Source organism: Plecotus auritus (assembly GCF_963455305.1).
Source record: "Plecotus auritus genome assembly, chromosome: 1".
Classification (NCBI taxonomy): domain Eukaryota; kingdom Metazoa; phylum Chordata; class Mammalia; order Chiroptera; family Vespertilionidae; genus Plecotus; species Plecotus auritus.
In genome coordinates, this window is record NC_137770.1 from 202,126,745 (window position 1) to 202,142,828 (window position 16,084).

A 16,084-nucleotide genomic window follows, 5' to 3' on the forward strand; every position below is an offset into this window, starting at 1 on the left:
GGGGAAACACTCGGTTAAGTATATGACTGTTTAACCACTATGCTGTATACCTGAAACTAATACAAAATAACAGTGAATATAAACTGTAACTGAAAAAAGTAAAAAATTTAAAATTTTTCAAAAATACGAAATCCTTTTTCTCACAAGTCAGGGCAAATGTACTCTGGTGCACCCCATCCTAATGTCACATCACAATTTGACATTTCCTCTGTCCAAAATAGGACTCAGCCAAAGCATCACAGAATCTGTGCAAGACATGCAATGGCAGGACGCTACCTCAACATATGCGGATAGAGCTTTTGTCCCTGCATAGAACCAGAACAATGCACCCCATGCCCACCTTTTCAGGTACATGGGTTCATCTAGCACATATCAATATTTTCCTTGGGCAAAGTTCTCAGTTTACAAAAACGGAGAAGAAAACAAAACTCCATGCTACTTGGCTGCAAAAAGGAAGAAAAATTTACCCTTTGCGACAGCATGCATAGAACCAGAGAACATTATGCTAAGTGAACTAAGCCAGTCAGAGAAAGACAAGTACCATATGATTTCACTCATATGTGGAATCTAATGAACAAACTGAACTAACAAGTAAAATAGAGACAGACTCCTAGATAGAGAGCAGGTGGACGGCTCTGGTGTGGGGGAGGGGGAGAGGGATTGAGCAAGCAAGAAAAAAAAAAAAAACACCGAAAGAACTCATGGACACAGACAAGTGTGGTGATGGCAGGGGGTGGGGGAGGAAGTGGAAGAGGGTATAGGAGGGATAAATGGTGATGGGGAAAAATAAAATAAAATAAAGGCGGGAGGAAAGAATGAGAGAGAATTGACTGGAGCTGTTAGGATAACAGCATCTCCCAAGCATTCCCAACCTTTTGTAAAGTTAGGAATATCCAAGGGGGTTTGCTAGGGCAGGACCACACCTCTCAGCAGCTCATCTTTACAAAGCAAGCACTCACAGACCTGGCCTCACAGCCTACGACTAGAAACTAATGATTTACACAGTGTACAACGAACTATTTGGGAGCCAAACAGAGGCAGAATCCAGATTTTCCATCACGTGCCTTACACAGATGCCATAAATATCACATCACGCTGGACCACTTGGTAGGGAGCCTGGGCAAGGCAGGAAGAGTCTCTCACATCAGAATTTTTGGTTTGACAATGGCCTTTAGCTCTGAATATTTTTAACTATGCAAACCATGCTCAACAAAACTCTCAGAACTGATTCTGAAATTACAATGAACCCTCTGCTCCACAGCAAAAGTAATTCGGTGCTACTAAACACAACTCCTCTACTTTCCCTTTAAGGCTTGTTCAATGTGGAAAGTCCAGTTGACAGCGGAACCACAAAAATAAACAAACAGCCTCAGCATATCGGCTGCAAGTGTTATCAAACTCCTACTCTAATTCCAGGGTTGTGGATTAAAGTGTTTCTTATCTACCCTTCCTGGCAGGGCCTCCCTCCATTCTTGCCCTCCCTGGTAATCTCAAACCAAGCCTACATAGGCACAGCCCGCCGTCTGTTACTAATGCCTGGAAATCACCAGTTAGCACAGGTTAAAACATCTGTGTGGCTTATACCTTTCATTAAGTTTCTATAAAAATGGCCCACAGTGCAGGAAACTCTTTAAGCATCAACTACAAAACCTTTCAAGGAAAGTGGGGGCAGTAACATCTCATAGCTACACTGAAATTAAGCCTTCAATGTCAAAACTCCACAGACGTTACCAATTGGGAAAGAATGTGCCAACCCTACATGATAGCAAAGAGCGTCCAGTTCAACCTCCTGTTCCACAGATGAGAAAAGACTGGGCAAGAGAGACTTGTTCACAGACATAGCCCAATTAGAGGCAAAATACCCCCAAATAAAACCAGGTTTTCTGGCTCACAGTTTAGATTTTTTTCCATATCACACAATACTTTTCTTTATTTGAAAAGGAAGCTCTAAACCAAAAAAAAAAATATTGATACATGCAGAGTTTCTGCAAACCAACAGGAAGATGGCCATGTAACAGAAAGGGGGAAAAAAGCCAAAGGAGACATTCTTTTTTTTTAATATATACTTTTATTGATTTCAGAGAGGAAGGAAGAGGGAGAGATAGAAACATCAATGATGAGAGAGAATCATTGATCGGCTGCCACCTGAACGCCCCCAACTGGGGATCAAGCCCACAACCCAGGCATGTGCCCCTGACTGGAATCAAACCCAGGACCCTTCAGTCCACAAGCTGACTCTCTATCCACTGAGCCAAACCAGCTAGGGCCAAAGGAGACATTCTTAAAGGAAATACAAACACCCAAGTTATTAGTTAACTCCAAGACTAACAGACAATTTGAACAAATTTTCACGATATAACCAATTACGAGGTCTCTGTTAATCTATTAAAGTGGCAAAATTTAAAAGGCGAGTCCCTGGGGACATGAAGGATGTGTGCAACAGGCAATTCCACATACTGATGAAGAGTGTAGTAACTAGTGCATTCTGTCCTGAAGGCACCCACAACCACATGACAAAACCCTTTAAAATGTTCAAGCTTTTTGGATATGTCACCATTGGAAATCTATATTAAGGAAACAGTTTCATAAGAGGACAAAAATGGTCACTTCTTTTTATTTTTACCTTTTAAAGCTGAGGTCTGGGGACCCAGTCCTGAGTGATCTTTATTTATTTCTTTTTAATACATATATATATTTTTTATTTCAGAGAGGAAAGAGAGGGAGAGAGAGACAGCAACATCAATGACGAGAGAGAATCATTAATTGGCTGCCACACTGGGGACCGAGCCCAGAAATGTGCGCTGACCGGGTATCAAACCGTGACTTCCTGGATCATAGGTCTACCCTCAACCACTGAGCACACATACCAGCCAGGTCACTTCTTTTCTTTACAATAAAATCTTAAAGGCAATTCAATGCCCAATAATAGATTTTTAAGTATTTTGCAGCTATTAAAATGATGTTTATATTTCTATTTAATGATGTGGAAAGAAAATTTGTATTATGTTTTTGAGTTTAGAAAAAGGCAGATTGAAGTGTAATAGTATGATCCTGTTTTGTAAAATACATTTCATATCTGTAAAGAGATGTACAGAAAAATTGCAGGAGGACAGCTCTGCAGGATCAGATTTGTGATATTTTGATTTTTGTGTTATATTTTTCTGGATTATTTAAAAATGAACATAGATTTGTGATAAAACACATATATTACTATTCTGCAAATATAAAAGGTGTAAGAAGCAAAAAAAAAAAAAATGACTAGCACATCTGCTCACAGCCATAGCTCAGGAACGCCTTTAAATATAAAAATGAGAACTCCAAAAATAGAGCTACATTTTCCTAATCCATGTCCCATCATAATAAAATACCTGAAATGACATAATTTTTTTAACTTAGGAGGGGAGGAAAATACCAATGTACTTGATTCATATGTGAATGACACTCTTTAAATGTAGAATTATAATGATAGTAATAATAAAGCTACCAAATAATCAGTGTTTATCCTTTAAATACTTTAAAAACAAAATTTTCTACCAGCGTTAAGAAGGGATTCTGCATGAAGAAAACAAGAAGAGGCTCTGAGGAGAATCAGAATTGGGCTGAATTTTTTTTATGCACGTGTGAGAAGGAACGACTGCTTAAACAGTCTTCCTCCGCTCAGGACCAGGTTCCTTCACGCCTGCAAACTCGAGGCATCAGATGCCACTAAGAAGGGGTAGCAGGTGGACTGCAAAAAAGGATAAAAATCTTGCTATTGTTTCTTTGCTATAATCACACTTGTTATTATCACTTTTTCTTCTCATTTGCTTAGATAAATGGGGTGGAGGGGAGATGTCTATTAAGACATAGTTGCACATAATTCTCAACTCAATTCAGGACAAAACAACTCCACTTCACCCTCTGCTAAAGAAAGAATAATTTTTTGATAACCAAATAATGACAATAACTCTTCAAGCTACCATTCTATCTCCTGTCATTTAAAACGAAATCTGGGCCTTGGCTGGGTGGCTCGGTTGGTTGGAGCATCATCCCATGCACCAAAAGGCTGCAGGTCCAATTCTCAGTTGGGATGCATACAGGAGGCAACTGATCTATATTTCTCTCTCATCTCTCTCTCTCTCTCGCTCTCAAATCAATAAACATATCCTTGGGTGAGAACTAAATAAATACATGAAATGAAATGAAATGAAATGAAATGAAATGAAATGAAATGAAATGAAATGAAATGAAATGAAATGAAATAAGGGCTTTTCCCCCTTTCATATTCTTTAACTTTCTGCAAGGTTTAGATTGTTTCAGAAGATTTTTAAGTATTTCTTTTCAGCCAGTTACACTCTCTCAAACATGTTCTTTTCTTTGCACTCCTGCAAATCTGGTCCTTTCTTTTCTTTCTTTCACTTGTGAATTGTTTTTTTGCCTCTTTATTTGCCTCTGACTTGTTTCTCTGTATTATCAGCTCCACAATGCACCTCTGGCCCTCTCCTCTGCCTGCTCACCCCAGGGACCGCAGAGCAAACCTATTACTAACTAATGATAGTACAAGGTGACCTAGTAGTGTCTAATTTTAAATTTTAATGACAATTTTTTAAATAAATGCATGGAGGTTAGAGAAAAAGTTCACAGCTGATAACAAAAGGTAATGGAAAATTAAAGTGAGAACACAATGCTTGGAGACCCTTTCCTAATTGTAGTAAATACCAGAACCTCTCTGGTCATTGGCTAACAAAGTTCCACTATAATGTGGGACTCTGTCCTCTACTTCAAATAAAAGGTCAGTTAGTTGCTGAAGAACAGAAGCTCCTTAAGATGACCCTTTCTGATGATGACTATCCCAAAGACAGTTTTACAGAAAGTCCAAGTATGTAATCCACTTTAACTTTCGTCACCCTTGTTGACCACATCTAGGCACAGCACAGAAGCTGTTAATTATTTCCAGATCCATCCACTACACCTTTCAGAATCTTTTCTCCTGCTCACAAAGTCCCTGAACATCTACCTGACTCAGGCTACACTCAGCCCTCTGCTGGGTGACAGGGAGAAAGATTTGGATAAACTCATGTATACTGACATAGTTATGTAAGAACATAATAATCACACCTGATATCCTCATTTGCTTCTCACAAAAAACTCTGAGAAGTCCACCTTCATCCTGCTTTTACAGAGGAGTAAACTGAGACCACTAAAGATTAAATAACTTGCTTTGTCCATCCCACAGTCATCCAGGCTAGTAGACGTAATCTTTCATTAAACCCCCTTCAACTGTAAACCCACCATCCTTTCTACACCACCACTCTGTGTCTCATGGAATTAATACATGACCTTTGTCAAACAGCAGTATATTTTAATACAGGACTCTCTGGGCTCAGTGAAATAAATCTCCAAACGATGATGAAATTTCAGGCAGTAACAAAAGCCTATGGTAAGACTTTTCCTTCTGAATATAGGAATCTTTCTGGTGACCTTTGAACTACACACATCTTCTCCCTTTAGACTGCCTATGCGTTGCCAGGACACAATTTAATGTCCATTTTGTCTTGCATGTATGCATTCCTAATGTATTTTTGCAACTTGTCTGATTTCAGACATTTTTGCTCCAGATCAGTTCTTAAAATCTAAGAATACAGAGATTGCAGTTCTCACTCAAAAATCAGATTGATTTTTGCTAACCATAACACTTTTTTAAATAATAATCTCTCATGCAGACTTTAATAAATGAAAAAAGTTAGTGGGTGAAGAGTGATACACATGTATGTTTAAGAGTGCATTGTAGTGCCAGTAGGCCATTAAGGAAGGATACCCATGAAACAATTCTGGCGCCTGTTACTTAGGATGCTTTCAGCTCTGTAAGATGCTTATCCTATCTAATAAAAGAGTAATATGCAAATCAACCATCACTCTGATACACCCACAAGCCACACCCACCAGCCAAATCAGGAGCGAGTATGCAAATTAACCCAACCAAGATGGCTGCGGCCACGGAGCGATCAGGAGGCTTGGATTGCCCCCGACAATGGAGGAAGCCAAGCTTTCCGCACACCCTGGCCTGCCTTGGCCTCCACTCAAGGCTACAAAGTTTCAATTATAGAAGATAAATAAATCCCAACAAAAATGGCTTTGGCCACAGAGCAAACAGGAGGCTTGGCTCCGCTCAAGGCTACAAAGTTTCAATTATAGAAGATAAACAAATCCCAGATACCAGGGCCTCCACTTGGGTAGCCGGGGGTGGGCGGGGGCCGGCCTGCAAACCACCACAGGCCCCTTGCCCAGGCCGCCCCACACCCCAAGGGAATCTTCACCCTGGTCCGGGACACCATTCAGGGCAAACCAGCTGGCCCCCACCCATGCACCAGGCCTCTATCCTATCTAATAAAAGAGTAACATGCAAATTGACCATCATTCCAAGACACAAGATGGCTGCCCCCATGTGGTCAAAGATCCTGCCCCCATGTGGACACAAGATGGCTGCCACAAGATGGCCAGCAGGGGAGGGCAGTTGGGAGGGACCAGGCCTGCAAGGGAGGGCAGTTGTGGGCGATCAGGCCAGCAGGGGAGGGCAGTTGGGAGGGACCAGGCCTGCAAGGGAGGACAGTTGGGGGTGATCAAGCCTGCAGGGGAGGGCAGTTAGGGGTGACCAGGCTGGCAGGGGAGGGCAGTTAGGAGCAAACAGGCTGGCAGGGGCGTGGTTAGGGGGTGATCAGGCTGGCAGGCAGAAGCGGTTAGGGGCAATCAGGAAGGCAGGCAGGCGAGCAGTTGGGAGCCAGCAGTCCTGGATTGTGAGAGGGATGTCCGACTGCCCGTTTAGGCCCATTCCTACTGAGAACGGGCCTAAACGGGCAGTCGGACATCCCTCGAGGGGTCCCAGATTGGAGAGGGTGCAGGCTGGGCTGAGGGACACACACCTCTGTGCACGAATTTCGTGCGCCGGGCCTCTAGTGAAATTATAAAACCTTAAATCGTCAATATACAAATTATTCTGTTAGGAGACATGTTTTTGTTCTCCATGTTTCTGTTTCTACTGAAGTATGAGTTGTATTTGTATCACTGAGATCACTTACTGTTCTATCCTAGTTTATTCATAAGATGCTTTGTAAGAAAAGCTGACGTATCCCTCATTGTAAGCAAAGAACATACAATGTGAATGCCTTTATTCAATTTAGAATCCTAATGTTTCTGATTTTACATTCTTGTTGCGGAGATGCAGAAGAAGAAGGAAGAATCCTTACACTTATCTACCTCAAAGAATCACTTGGCTAAAGTAACAGTCGTCATTCAGCTATGGAGTTTGAAAGCCACAAGAGTTTCAATGATAAAAATCTTTTTTTTTTTAATAAACCCAAACAACATGATAAATTTTCATATATAAGTAACATTTCAATTTAGTTTTAAAAATCACAGGTGGAACAAATTGCCCAGAAAACCATCCCTTCCATTTGCTTCTGTCTTTGTAGATGTGCCCCACCTTCCCTTGGTACAATAATCCAAGATCTCTCCTCATATATCAAATGTCCATTGCAGCCTCATCTGCCTTGTCAAATACGAAAAATTCTACACAGAGCTGTATTTCCTACATTATCTTCTAACTACCTATATAGACATGGATTTGTAACTTATCCCGTTTACAAAGTGGTAGATTTGCAAACCTAATTGCAGGGCCTGGAACAGTGTCTGGCACATTGCAGAAGCTTACACACCATTGCTGAATAAATGTATGAACTCATTAATTCTGTCCACCCAGCATCTTCACATTGGTCTTTCTCCCTTCTCATGCACCTTCAATACTTCAGATGCATGAAAAGTATGGGGCTTCTTTGCAAATCTAACAAGCTCTGAAGAAGAAGGGAATACATACACATCAGCCAGATATATGCCTCATCTGACAACAAATCTTTTCTTTCAGTGTAAGTGCTATAAACTCCCCAGTGTCTAGAAAGACACAGATGCCATAGGCAAGCCTTTTGTCTAAAGATAATCAAAGAAATTTTGCAGCAATCTGAAATTACACAGAAATTTTACACTAGTCCCTTTCTGTAGAGCCATGATCCACATCCTCTTCCCCATAATCCCAAAGTAGGCACCCTGAAGATCCCTTGGGAAAGTGTAGTCATCCTAACAGGTCCAATGGTCACCTGGTTATGGAATTTTCCTAGGAATAACAGACAGAGCCCCTGCACCTGTTTTTGAAGGTGTGCTCAATGAGCAACACACCTATGCTGTTATTCAGTACACCTAGATCTGAAGGGTATTAAGGCCGCTTAGGCCATACTTCTGGTTCTGCTAGAAAATAAAAACAATTACTACTGTCTGGAATGTAGTGATGTGTGCCCAAGGTGTTCTACATGATGAGTTAACTTTCACTACACAACACTAATTGCAAAAGATGCCAAAGCTGCCCTGTACCATTAGGTTCACTGACTTGCGGGTGGTTGTACAAATGACACTCAGAACTAATGTGATCTGACCACTAGCCCATAAGGTCCTGCTGGCTTCTGGCTCCACACAACTTTTCTCTACCTACAGCTAAAGAAGTTTGACTTCCGTCTACAAAATCAGCCCCAACCCAGGAACTAGACTGTTTTCCTTCCTACAGAGGATTTAAACCCTATTGTACAGACGACAAAACTGAGGCCTAGAGCAGCTCAGTTCAATGTCTAAGGAAAAAGAGTTCGAGAAACCTAGTATCCAGACATCCAGTCCAATATAACCAAAAAATTGGGTGGGGACTCCATTCAAAATATTAATCCTAGAAAATAGATGCATATCCATGTACATATAGTATAATCACAATATTAATTTTTATAAAATAACATAAAAATGGAAAGCATAAAAGAGAAGACTGAGAAACAAAACTGGATAAAAATACACCAAAATGTTAGGTGCAATGAATGACTTCTTAAATGTTCTTCTCAATATATGTCTGTATTTTCCAAATTTTCTGCAAGAAACCTTACTAGTTTTAAAACATAAAATGAGAGAGAGTAAATATTCTAGAATATTCAACTCTGCTTACACTAGAAATCATCAGCATTGATGGAAACTCATGAATAGGTAGGAAAAGATGAAAAAATGATAGGAACTTAAAACAACATACTTACCCACCAACTGTGGGAGAGAAGAAGCCTCCCTGTCAAGCATGATGGATCCTTTCTCCATACATGTCCTCAGCTCAAATAAGCTGTGAAGGGATAATGTGGCCACGTGGGGCTTGCTCCATCTCTCCCCACCCTCTTCCACTTTTTCTTCAAACTTAATCCACCTAGGAACATGAGATTCATGAATAGCAATTAAAAGTGTTCTAACTACCTTGGAAATGGCAACATCAACCCCTCCGTTTCCACCCCCATCAGCACTACCAAAATGTCTCCTTTCCTAGAGTCTTAAATCCTTATTATATCATTAATTGTGATGGGCAGAGGGGGATGGGGGATTAACCAGGGAACTTATATGCATAGCCTATTGACATAGACAATAGTGTGTTGAAGGCCTGGGAGGGGCAGGTGCGGGGTAGATGGAGTCAATGGGGAAAAAAACAAAGAGGACATCTGTAATACTTTCAAGAATAAAGATAAATTTAATAAATAAATAAATACGCCAAACAGAGTCAGTAGTCTGCACCTTTCCCTAATGAGAGAGAGAAAAAAAAAACCCAAAGGAACCAAAGGGTCTTTTGTTTTTGTTTTTGTTTTGTTTTTTAAATATATTTTATTGATTTTTTACAGAGAGGAAGGGAGAGGGACAGAGAGGTAGAAACATTGATCAGCTGCCTCCTGCACACCTCCTACTGGGGATGTGCCGCAACCAAGGTACATGCCCTTGACCGAAATCGAACCTGGGACCTTTCAGTCTGCAAGCTGATGTTCTATCCACTGAGTCAAACCGGTTAGGGCGGAACCAAAGGTTTTATATCTGTCTATCAGTAACCACAAAATCCTTTAGAATGATTTAACTAATTTTTTTAAAATAAGGTAGAAAAATATGCATTACAGAATTATCCATGTAGGTAGAGCCACCACTATGTGAATTCACAAGGTTAATTTATAGAAGGTGAAATATCAGTTATAAACCAATATTTATCTTAAATATTTGAAAAACATGGTGTAAAGTGGTCACATGAATATAAAATTCCCCTTTAATGCCTACAGAGGGTGAGCATGTGTTGCTATGTCTTACTTTAATACATATTTCTCTGCTAACCTATGTTCCCTCCTTAAAATCTGGCTTCACATGTGTTTAAAAATACACAAGCTCAACGAACAACATATCTTCTTATAACAGATCTATTAACCTTAGCAATGGAGCAAACAACCCTCTTTCAGAGCTTCTTCTTTCTGAGATTCCTGGACATTTTGATAGCTTAGTAATATATATCAAAAAGTTTAATGGAAATGAGAGCAAAACACACTTGACAGTTCTTATGTCCCACACATTACACTGGTATAGACTCTTCATACACTGGTTAAAAATACACATTAAAGAAAAAAAAGGAAAGCATTATCATTTTGCTATTCAGCATGATCCAAAGAAAAATGCTTTTTTCCTCTCACTTCAAACCTTCTAAAAGATACTGAAAAAGATCAAGAGAGGGGTATAAAAAATTGTTTTTCTACATTCTTCACCCAAAGGTTTAATGATTGAAAAATGTTTACCTAGAAAAGCTAAACGCTCACTAAACATGAGAACAAAGGGCAGAGATCAGAGGAAGCTCTACATAAGATATTATTTATAGACCGCTCACCACCCCCAGAGGAGGGAAAAAACACATTAGCAGAACCAGGAGGGAAAAGAGATCAAGAGGTCAGCCACAGTGTCATAGAAAATTAAGAATTTTAAGCAAGCCTAACACTCATGTGATTCAGAAGTATTTTAGCCATATTTGAAAAGTCTCCCTCCATTACCCCTCTCAGGAAGCCTCTCCCACCCAATAAACTCCCACTTGTCAATGGCAACCTTATTCCTAACCTCATCCTTAATTCTAAGACCCTCCTCCTTTCCCCTGTATCCCAAAATATGTAGGCAGTGGAGACTTTTTACAGGCTTTCCTCACAAGTTAAAAAACAAACAGCACCACCAAAGTTTTAAACCTTCATAACTGGGCCTTGTTTATCTCTACAAAGTGATTGCAAAACATCCCAAGAAAGAACCAAAGACCCTTAATATTCTTGTGTGTGTATGTATATGTGTAATTTAGTTCTTCACTTCGGTATTAGAACCGCAGAAATAGAACAATGACAATTTTACATCACACTCATATAATTTGCCAAAACGATAAAAGGTAATTGGGGTTATTTTGAAAGTAATCATTTTATGGAGCATATTACATTGGTTAACTTTAGGTGTATTATCTTTTCATGCTTGCTGACAGAATCTCTAACCATGTTTGTTGGCAACTACTATGTGAATCACATTTACATTTGATGTTATAAGTTATTGCTCAAGATAAGACTCTAGAGGTTAGAAGATTATATAGCATATGAAACCAAGACAGGGTTACATAAAAATTATATCATCTTTAAAGACTGTAGTGACTCCTTATTTTCATTCCTAAGAGTATTCTTATTAGTTGAGGAGTAGAATCTTTGGCCATAAAATTTAAGCCCAAGATGAATGACAAGAGTCAGCTAGAAACTCAATGAAGGGAAGTGTTTTATACAGCCTTCAATTCCGGCTAATCTTTACTAAACGAGTCCCCCTTTTTACCATCTGCCATAAATTCATATTGCCAAAACCATTTCTTGAGAGAAAACTAAGCCTCACTTACACACAGCACGTGACAATGGTTCTATTTTACTATATTTAGACAGTATAAGTTTAATTTAAAAAAAAATTTAAAGGAGTAAAACCTCTGCATTCTTCTGTGATTGATCTTTTATTTCATTCCTCTCCATAGTGTATATTACAGGAACCACACTATACTTCAATATGACTTTGAACAAGTTTTTAAAGTATATTTAGAAATCATAAATCTTAACTAGCTTGGATTTATGGAATAGCATTACTCACCTTCCTAGAGGACATTAAATCAAGATTTAACAATCCTATATAATAAAACCCTAATATGCTAATCGACCAAACAGTAGAATGACTGGCAGAACCACCAGTCTCTATGATGTGCACTGACCACCAGGGGGCAGATGTTCAATGCAGGAGCAGTCCCCTGGTGGTCAGCACACTCCCACAGGGGGAGCGCCGCTCAGCCAGAAGCTGGGCTCACGGCTGATGAGCGCAGGGGGCACTGGGCCTAAGCCAGCAGCTGGACATCCCCTGAGGGGTTGTGGACTGCGAGAGGGCACAGGCCAGGCTTGGAGGACCCCCCCGCCCAGTGCACGAATGTCGTGCACCAGGCCTCTAGTAGAGGAATGAAATGCAGTCTCAAACTAGCCAGCGCCTTGGAATCCAGATTCTCAGGGGATAAGTATTATCTCATAGTTCAGTTTAGCATCTATTTCATTTTGAATTCAGTAAATATTGAATGTTGTGATGATGTCATATCCTAGCATAGCTAACAGCATAAGGGAAATTCTGGAATAAGGACTATTAAATTCCTTTAAAATGTATTGCAATAATTGTTTAAAGAATTGCTTGTTCAAGGTACTTCCAACATATGCTTTCAGGCGTCAACTAAGTTTGCCATTTAAACAGATTATTTGCAGGGAGTTTCATTCTAGAAACTACACATCCCATCTCCATCCTCCTCACGTAGCAAGGACAAATTTGAAAAAAAAAAAAATACTGAAAACTACTCAACTCAAATAGAACCCATTAAGGAAAAGGCTAAGGCCAAGGTACCAAAGTTCAGCCAATGGATTTGTAAAGGTGCTTCAGAACCATGTAATTACAATGGTAAAAAATAGATGTTCTTCCTGTTAAATGTACTAAAAGCCTATCTACCCTCCATAATAGCTATGAATAACCATGTGTCTGCAATAAGTTTCTCACTTTTTCTTCTGCCTAGTACTTGACATGTTATAGGAAAATTAATTTAAGAAGTTGGCTTTTTAAATGCTTGCATTACAAAACTGTTGTAACCTTGGACGAGGAGTTTATTAGGTGAAGTTTATTTATTCCAAGGTCTTAGAAGAACAATGATAAAGCACACTGCAGTTTAACACACTCTGAGTGACTGCCAAACAACAGGACTCAACTCATTTGGTGAAGAAATAGAAAACTCACTGGGACTCACTGAATTTTGCAATTTTCCAATCATATGATTGAATATAATTAAGAAAAGACAAGACCTCTAACTTAAAAATATGCCAGTTTTACTGTGGAAAATTGACATGACCTTTGCCCTAGATTATAGTTCAACTTCATAAAACTATTAAAATGATAATAAAATTTCTTGCTAACTAGTAATTGCCTCATCACATAAAAAAAAAAAACCAGTGCTAGTGTGTATCTGGGATAAATGATATTTTTAAGGAGAATGCTTAAATTTCTAGAGCAACTGTGAAAGTTATTGCAAAAGTCCTATGCATGTTGTTATAAAAGTTATGTGTACGTATAAAAAGTATATGAAGTTACACTTCTGCATATTTATATAAAATTATCTGTATGTTGTAACTACATTGAATTATAAAGTGATTAAATTCCCTTTCCTTCAGCCTTTTTCTTACAGAAACAATGAACTTGGTCTCAAACGGAATTTTCCAAAGAGAAGTTAATGTCAATTGGGAAGGGAGCGGTTTCTCTCCACAGCCCCAGGATCAGTGCACGCGGCTCCGTTTGATGGCCAGGCCCTAACATCAGATTCTCCAGAGGTATATCAGTCAGTCTGCAGGGCAAACTGGAACAAGCGGGTGCTCCTGTGTGTTCTCCTAGCAGAAGGGAAACCCAATAACCTTTCCCTTCGTTGGCTTGTTCATTTGCTGAAACTTTTGATGCCTTTCCTTCTTACCCACTGAGACACTGGGGGAGTGAACTTTAACACAGTTTCTTGTGACATTCACCACTTACAACATTGCCCATTTGAACAGTCACTGAAATAAAAGTGAAAGCCAATAACGATTTCTGCAGAGATATTACTGATTCAAAGAAACAGAGTTTGGTGATGGGGCCATCACCAAAGCTGGACCATGACTTATTCTTTACCAGTTTGCTTCATGAGTCCACTAGCTAATACCTAGCTCCTAGAAATTCTTAATGAGAAACATGGGCTTCTTCCCTAATATCAAATATTCCATTATAATTACTGCTACATTACTAAATGTCAGTATTCTAATGACCTAACACTTAGGAGTACTCTTTAAAACACAGTGCTCTCGCTTTGTGACACATCTACTGTGAGGATGAAGACCATTCTCAGCAATCAGACTGTGGACATCCCAGAAAATGTGGACATCACTCTGAAAGGATGCACAGTTATTGTGAAGGGCCCCAGAGGCACCCTGTGGAGGGACTTCAACTACATCAATGTAGAGCTCAGTCTCCTTGGAAAGAAAAAGAAGAGGCTCTGGGTTGACAAATGGTGGGGAAATAGAAAGGAACTGGCCACAGTTTGCACTATCCACAGTCATGTACAGAACATGATCAAGGGTGTTACACTGAGCTTCCATTACAATATGAGGTCTGTGTACGCTCACTTCCCCATCAACATTGTTATTAAGGAGGATGGTTCTGCCGAAACCGGTTTGGCTTAGTGGATAGAGCGTCGGCCTGCGGACTGAAGGGTCCCGGGTTCGATTCCGGTCAAGGGCATGTACATTGGTTGCGGGCACATCCCCAGTGGGAGGTGTACAGGAGGCAGCTGATCGATGTTTCTCTCTCATCGATGTTTCTAGCTCTCTATCCCTCTCCCTTCCTCTCTATAAAATATCAATAAAATATATTTAAAAAAAAAAAAGGAGGATGGTTCTCTTGTTGAAATTAGAAATTTCTTGGGTGAAAAATACATTCACAGAGTTCAGATGAGGTCAGGCATTGCTTATTCAGTATCTCAAGCCCAGAAAGATGAGTTGATTCTTGAAGGAAATGACATTGAACTTGTATCAAATTCAGCTGTTTTGATTCAGCGAGCCACAACAGTTAAAAACAAGGTTATCAAAAAATTTTTGGATGGTATCTGTTTCCGAAAAAGGACCAGTTCAGCAGGCTGATGAATAAGATCTAAGTTGTCCAACTATAGAAACACCAAGATGCCGAATGATGTGTCACACTTGTTTGCGATATTATAAAGATGTTTGCGATATTATAAAGATACAATAAAAGCCTTGTATTGAAAGAAAAAACACACAGTGCTCTCTGCATTCCACTGATCATATAGTCTTCTTAGGTCTGATCATTCCACCCTTTGCACAGTCTTTAACTTGAACTCTGTTGGAAGAGCCAGTAAAAATTTAAAGTTCTAACTTTTAGGAAAAGGAAGAGCAGGGGAAAGATGTGAAAAATGAAGGTGGTAGTACTGGCTATCCTTCAAATTTCATATAAATAAAAGCTTCCCTTGTTCATAGTTTTACATGACTACTGTGAATTCCACAACTTAAATGGGGATATTTTTCCTACTACTGAAATCCTCCTCCTTACTTTTTGAGACACGGAGCTAACTTGAACTTCCTGAAACAGGACTGAAACTACAGTAACTCTGACACTCAATGTAGGATATTCTTGGTGATATCAAATCATTAGTCAAATGAAAAGTATAGAACATTAAAAGGAAGAGTATTAAAATGGGTAGAGGATGTGAACAGTAGAACATATATTAAGCTGAAGAAGTCTGGTAGCTTAGTTCTCTATGGAATACAATAATCTGTCAATTGGGGTTTCTCAATTTTATAAGTTAGCCACAAAAATATCCATGCTGCACTTTCAAAAATAAAGTGAATTCCCTCTAAGCACAACACTTTTATTGGTCTGGTAGATTTGAGAGCTTTTCATGGAAAAAGAACCCGATCATGTCTGGAAACCGGACCTCATAAATGGCAGTCAAATTATTGCAAACATCCAGGAAGTAAAAATTACTAAAAACCTGAATAATTTCTGGAGGCACAATCACCTCAAAACTTCCCAACAGGGTTTAGGTGGAGCAGTAAACTAAGAATCAAGGTCCTATTTCTCCACTCATTCTCTTAGCACAGATGTCTTGATTGTAGAC

The 16,084-nt window shown here is 39.5% G+C and overlaps 2 protein-coding genes across 4 annotated transcripts in view; one reads left to right on the forward strand and one right to left on the reverse strand.

The window, feature by feature from the left end:
• Positions 1–16,084, reverse strand: part of SLC4A4 (solute carrier family 4 member 4) — a 348,112-nt gene that overhangs the window by 179,765 nt on the left and 152,263 nt on the right. For all 3 annotated transcript variants that reach the window (XM_080659937.1, XM_080659935.1, XM_080659936.1), the window contains one exon: positions 9,093–9,253. In XM_080659937.1, the coding sequence (XP_080516063.1) occupies positions 9,093–9,253 (161 nt within the window). The remainder of the gene's footprint in view (positions 1–9,092; positions 9,254–16,084) is intronic.
• On the forward strand, positions 14,283–15,089 carry LOC308244123 (large ribosomal subunit protein uL6-like; the record flags this gene model as incomplete). The annotated part of the gene is made up of 2 exons (XM_080660145.1): positions 14,283–14,600; positions 14,838–15,089. The coding sequence occupies 2 exons, from the start codon at positions 14,283–14,285 to the stop codon at positions 15,087–15,089; spliced, it is 570 nt and encodes a 189-aa protein (XP_080516271.1).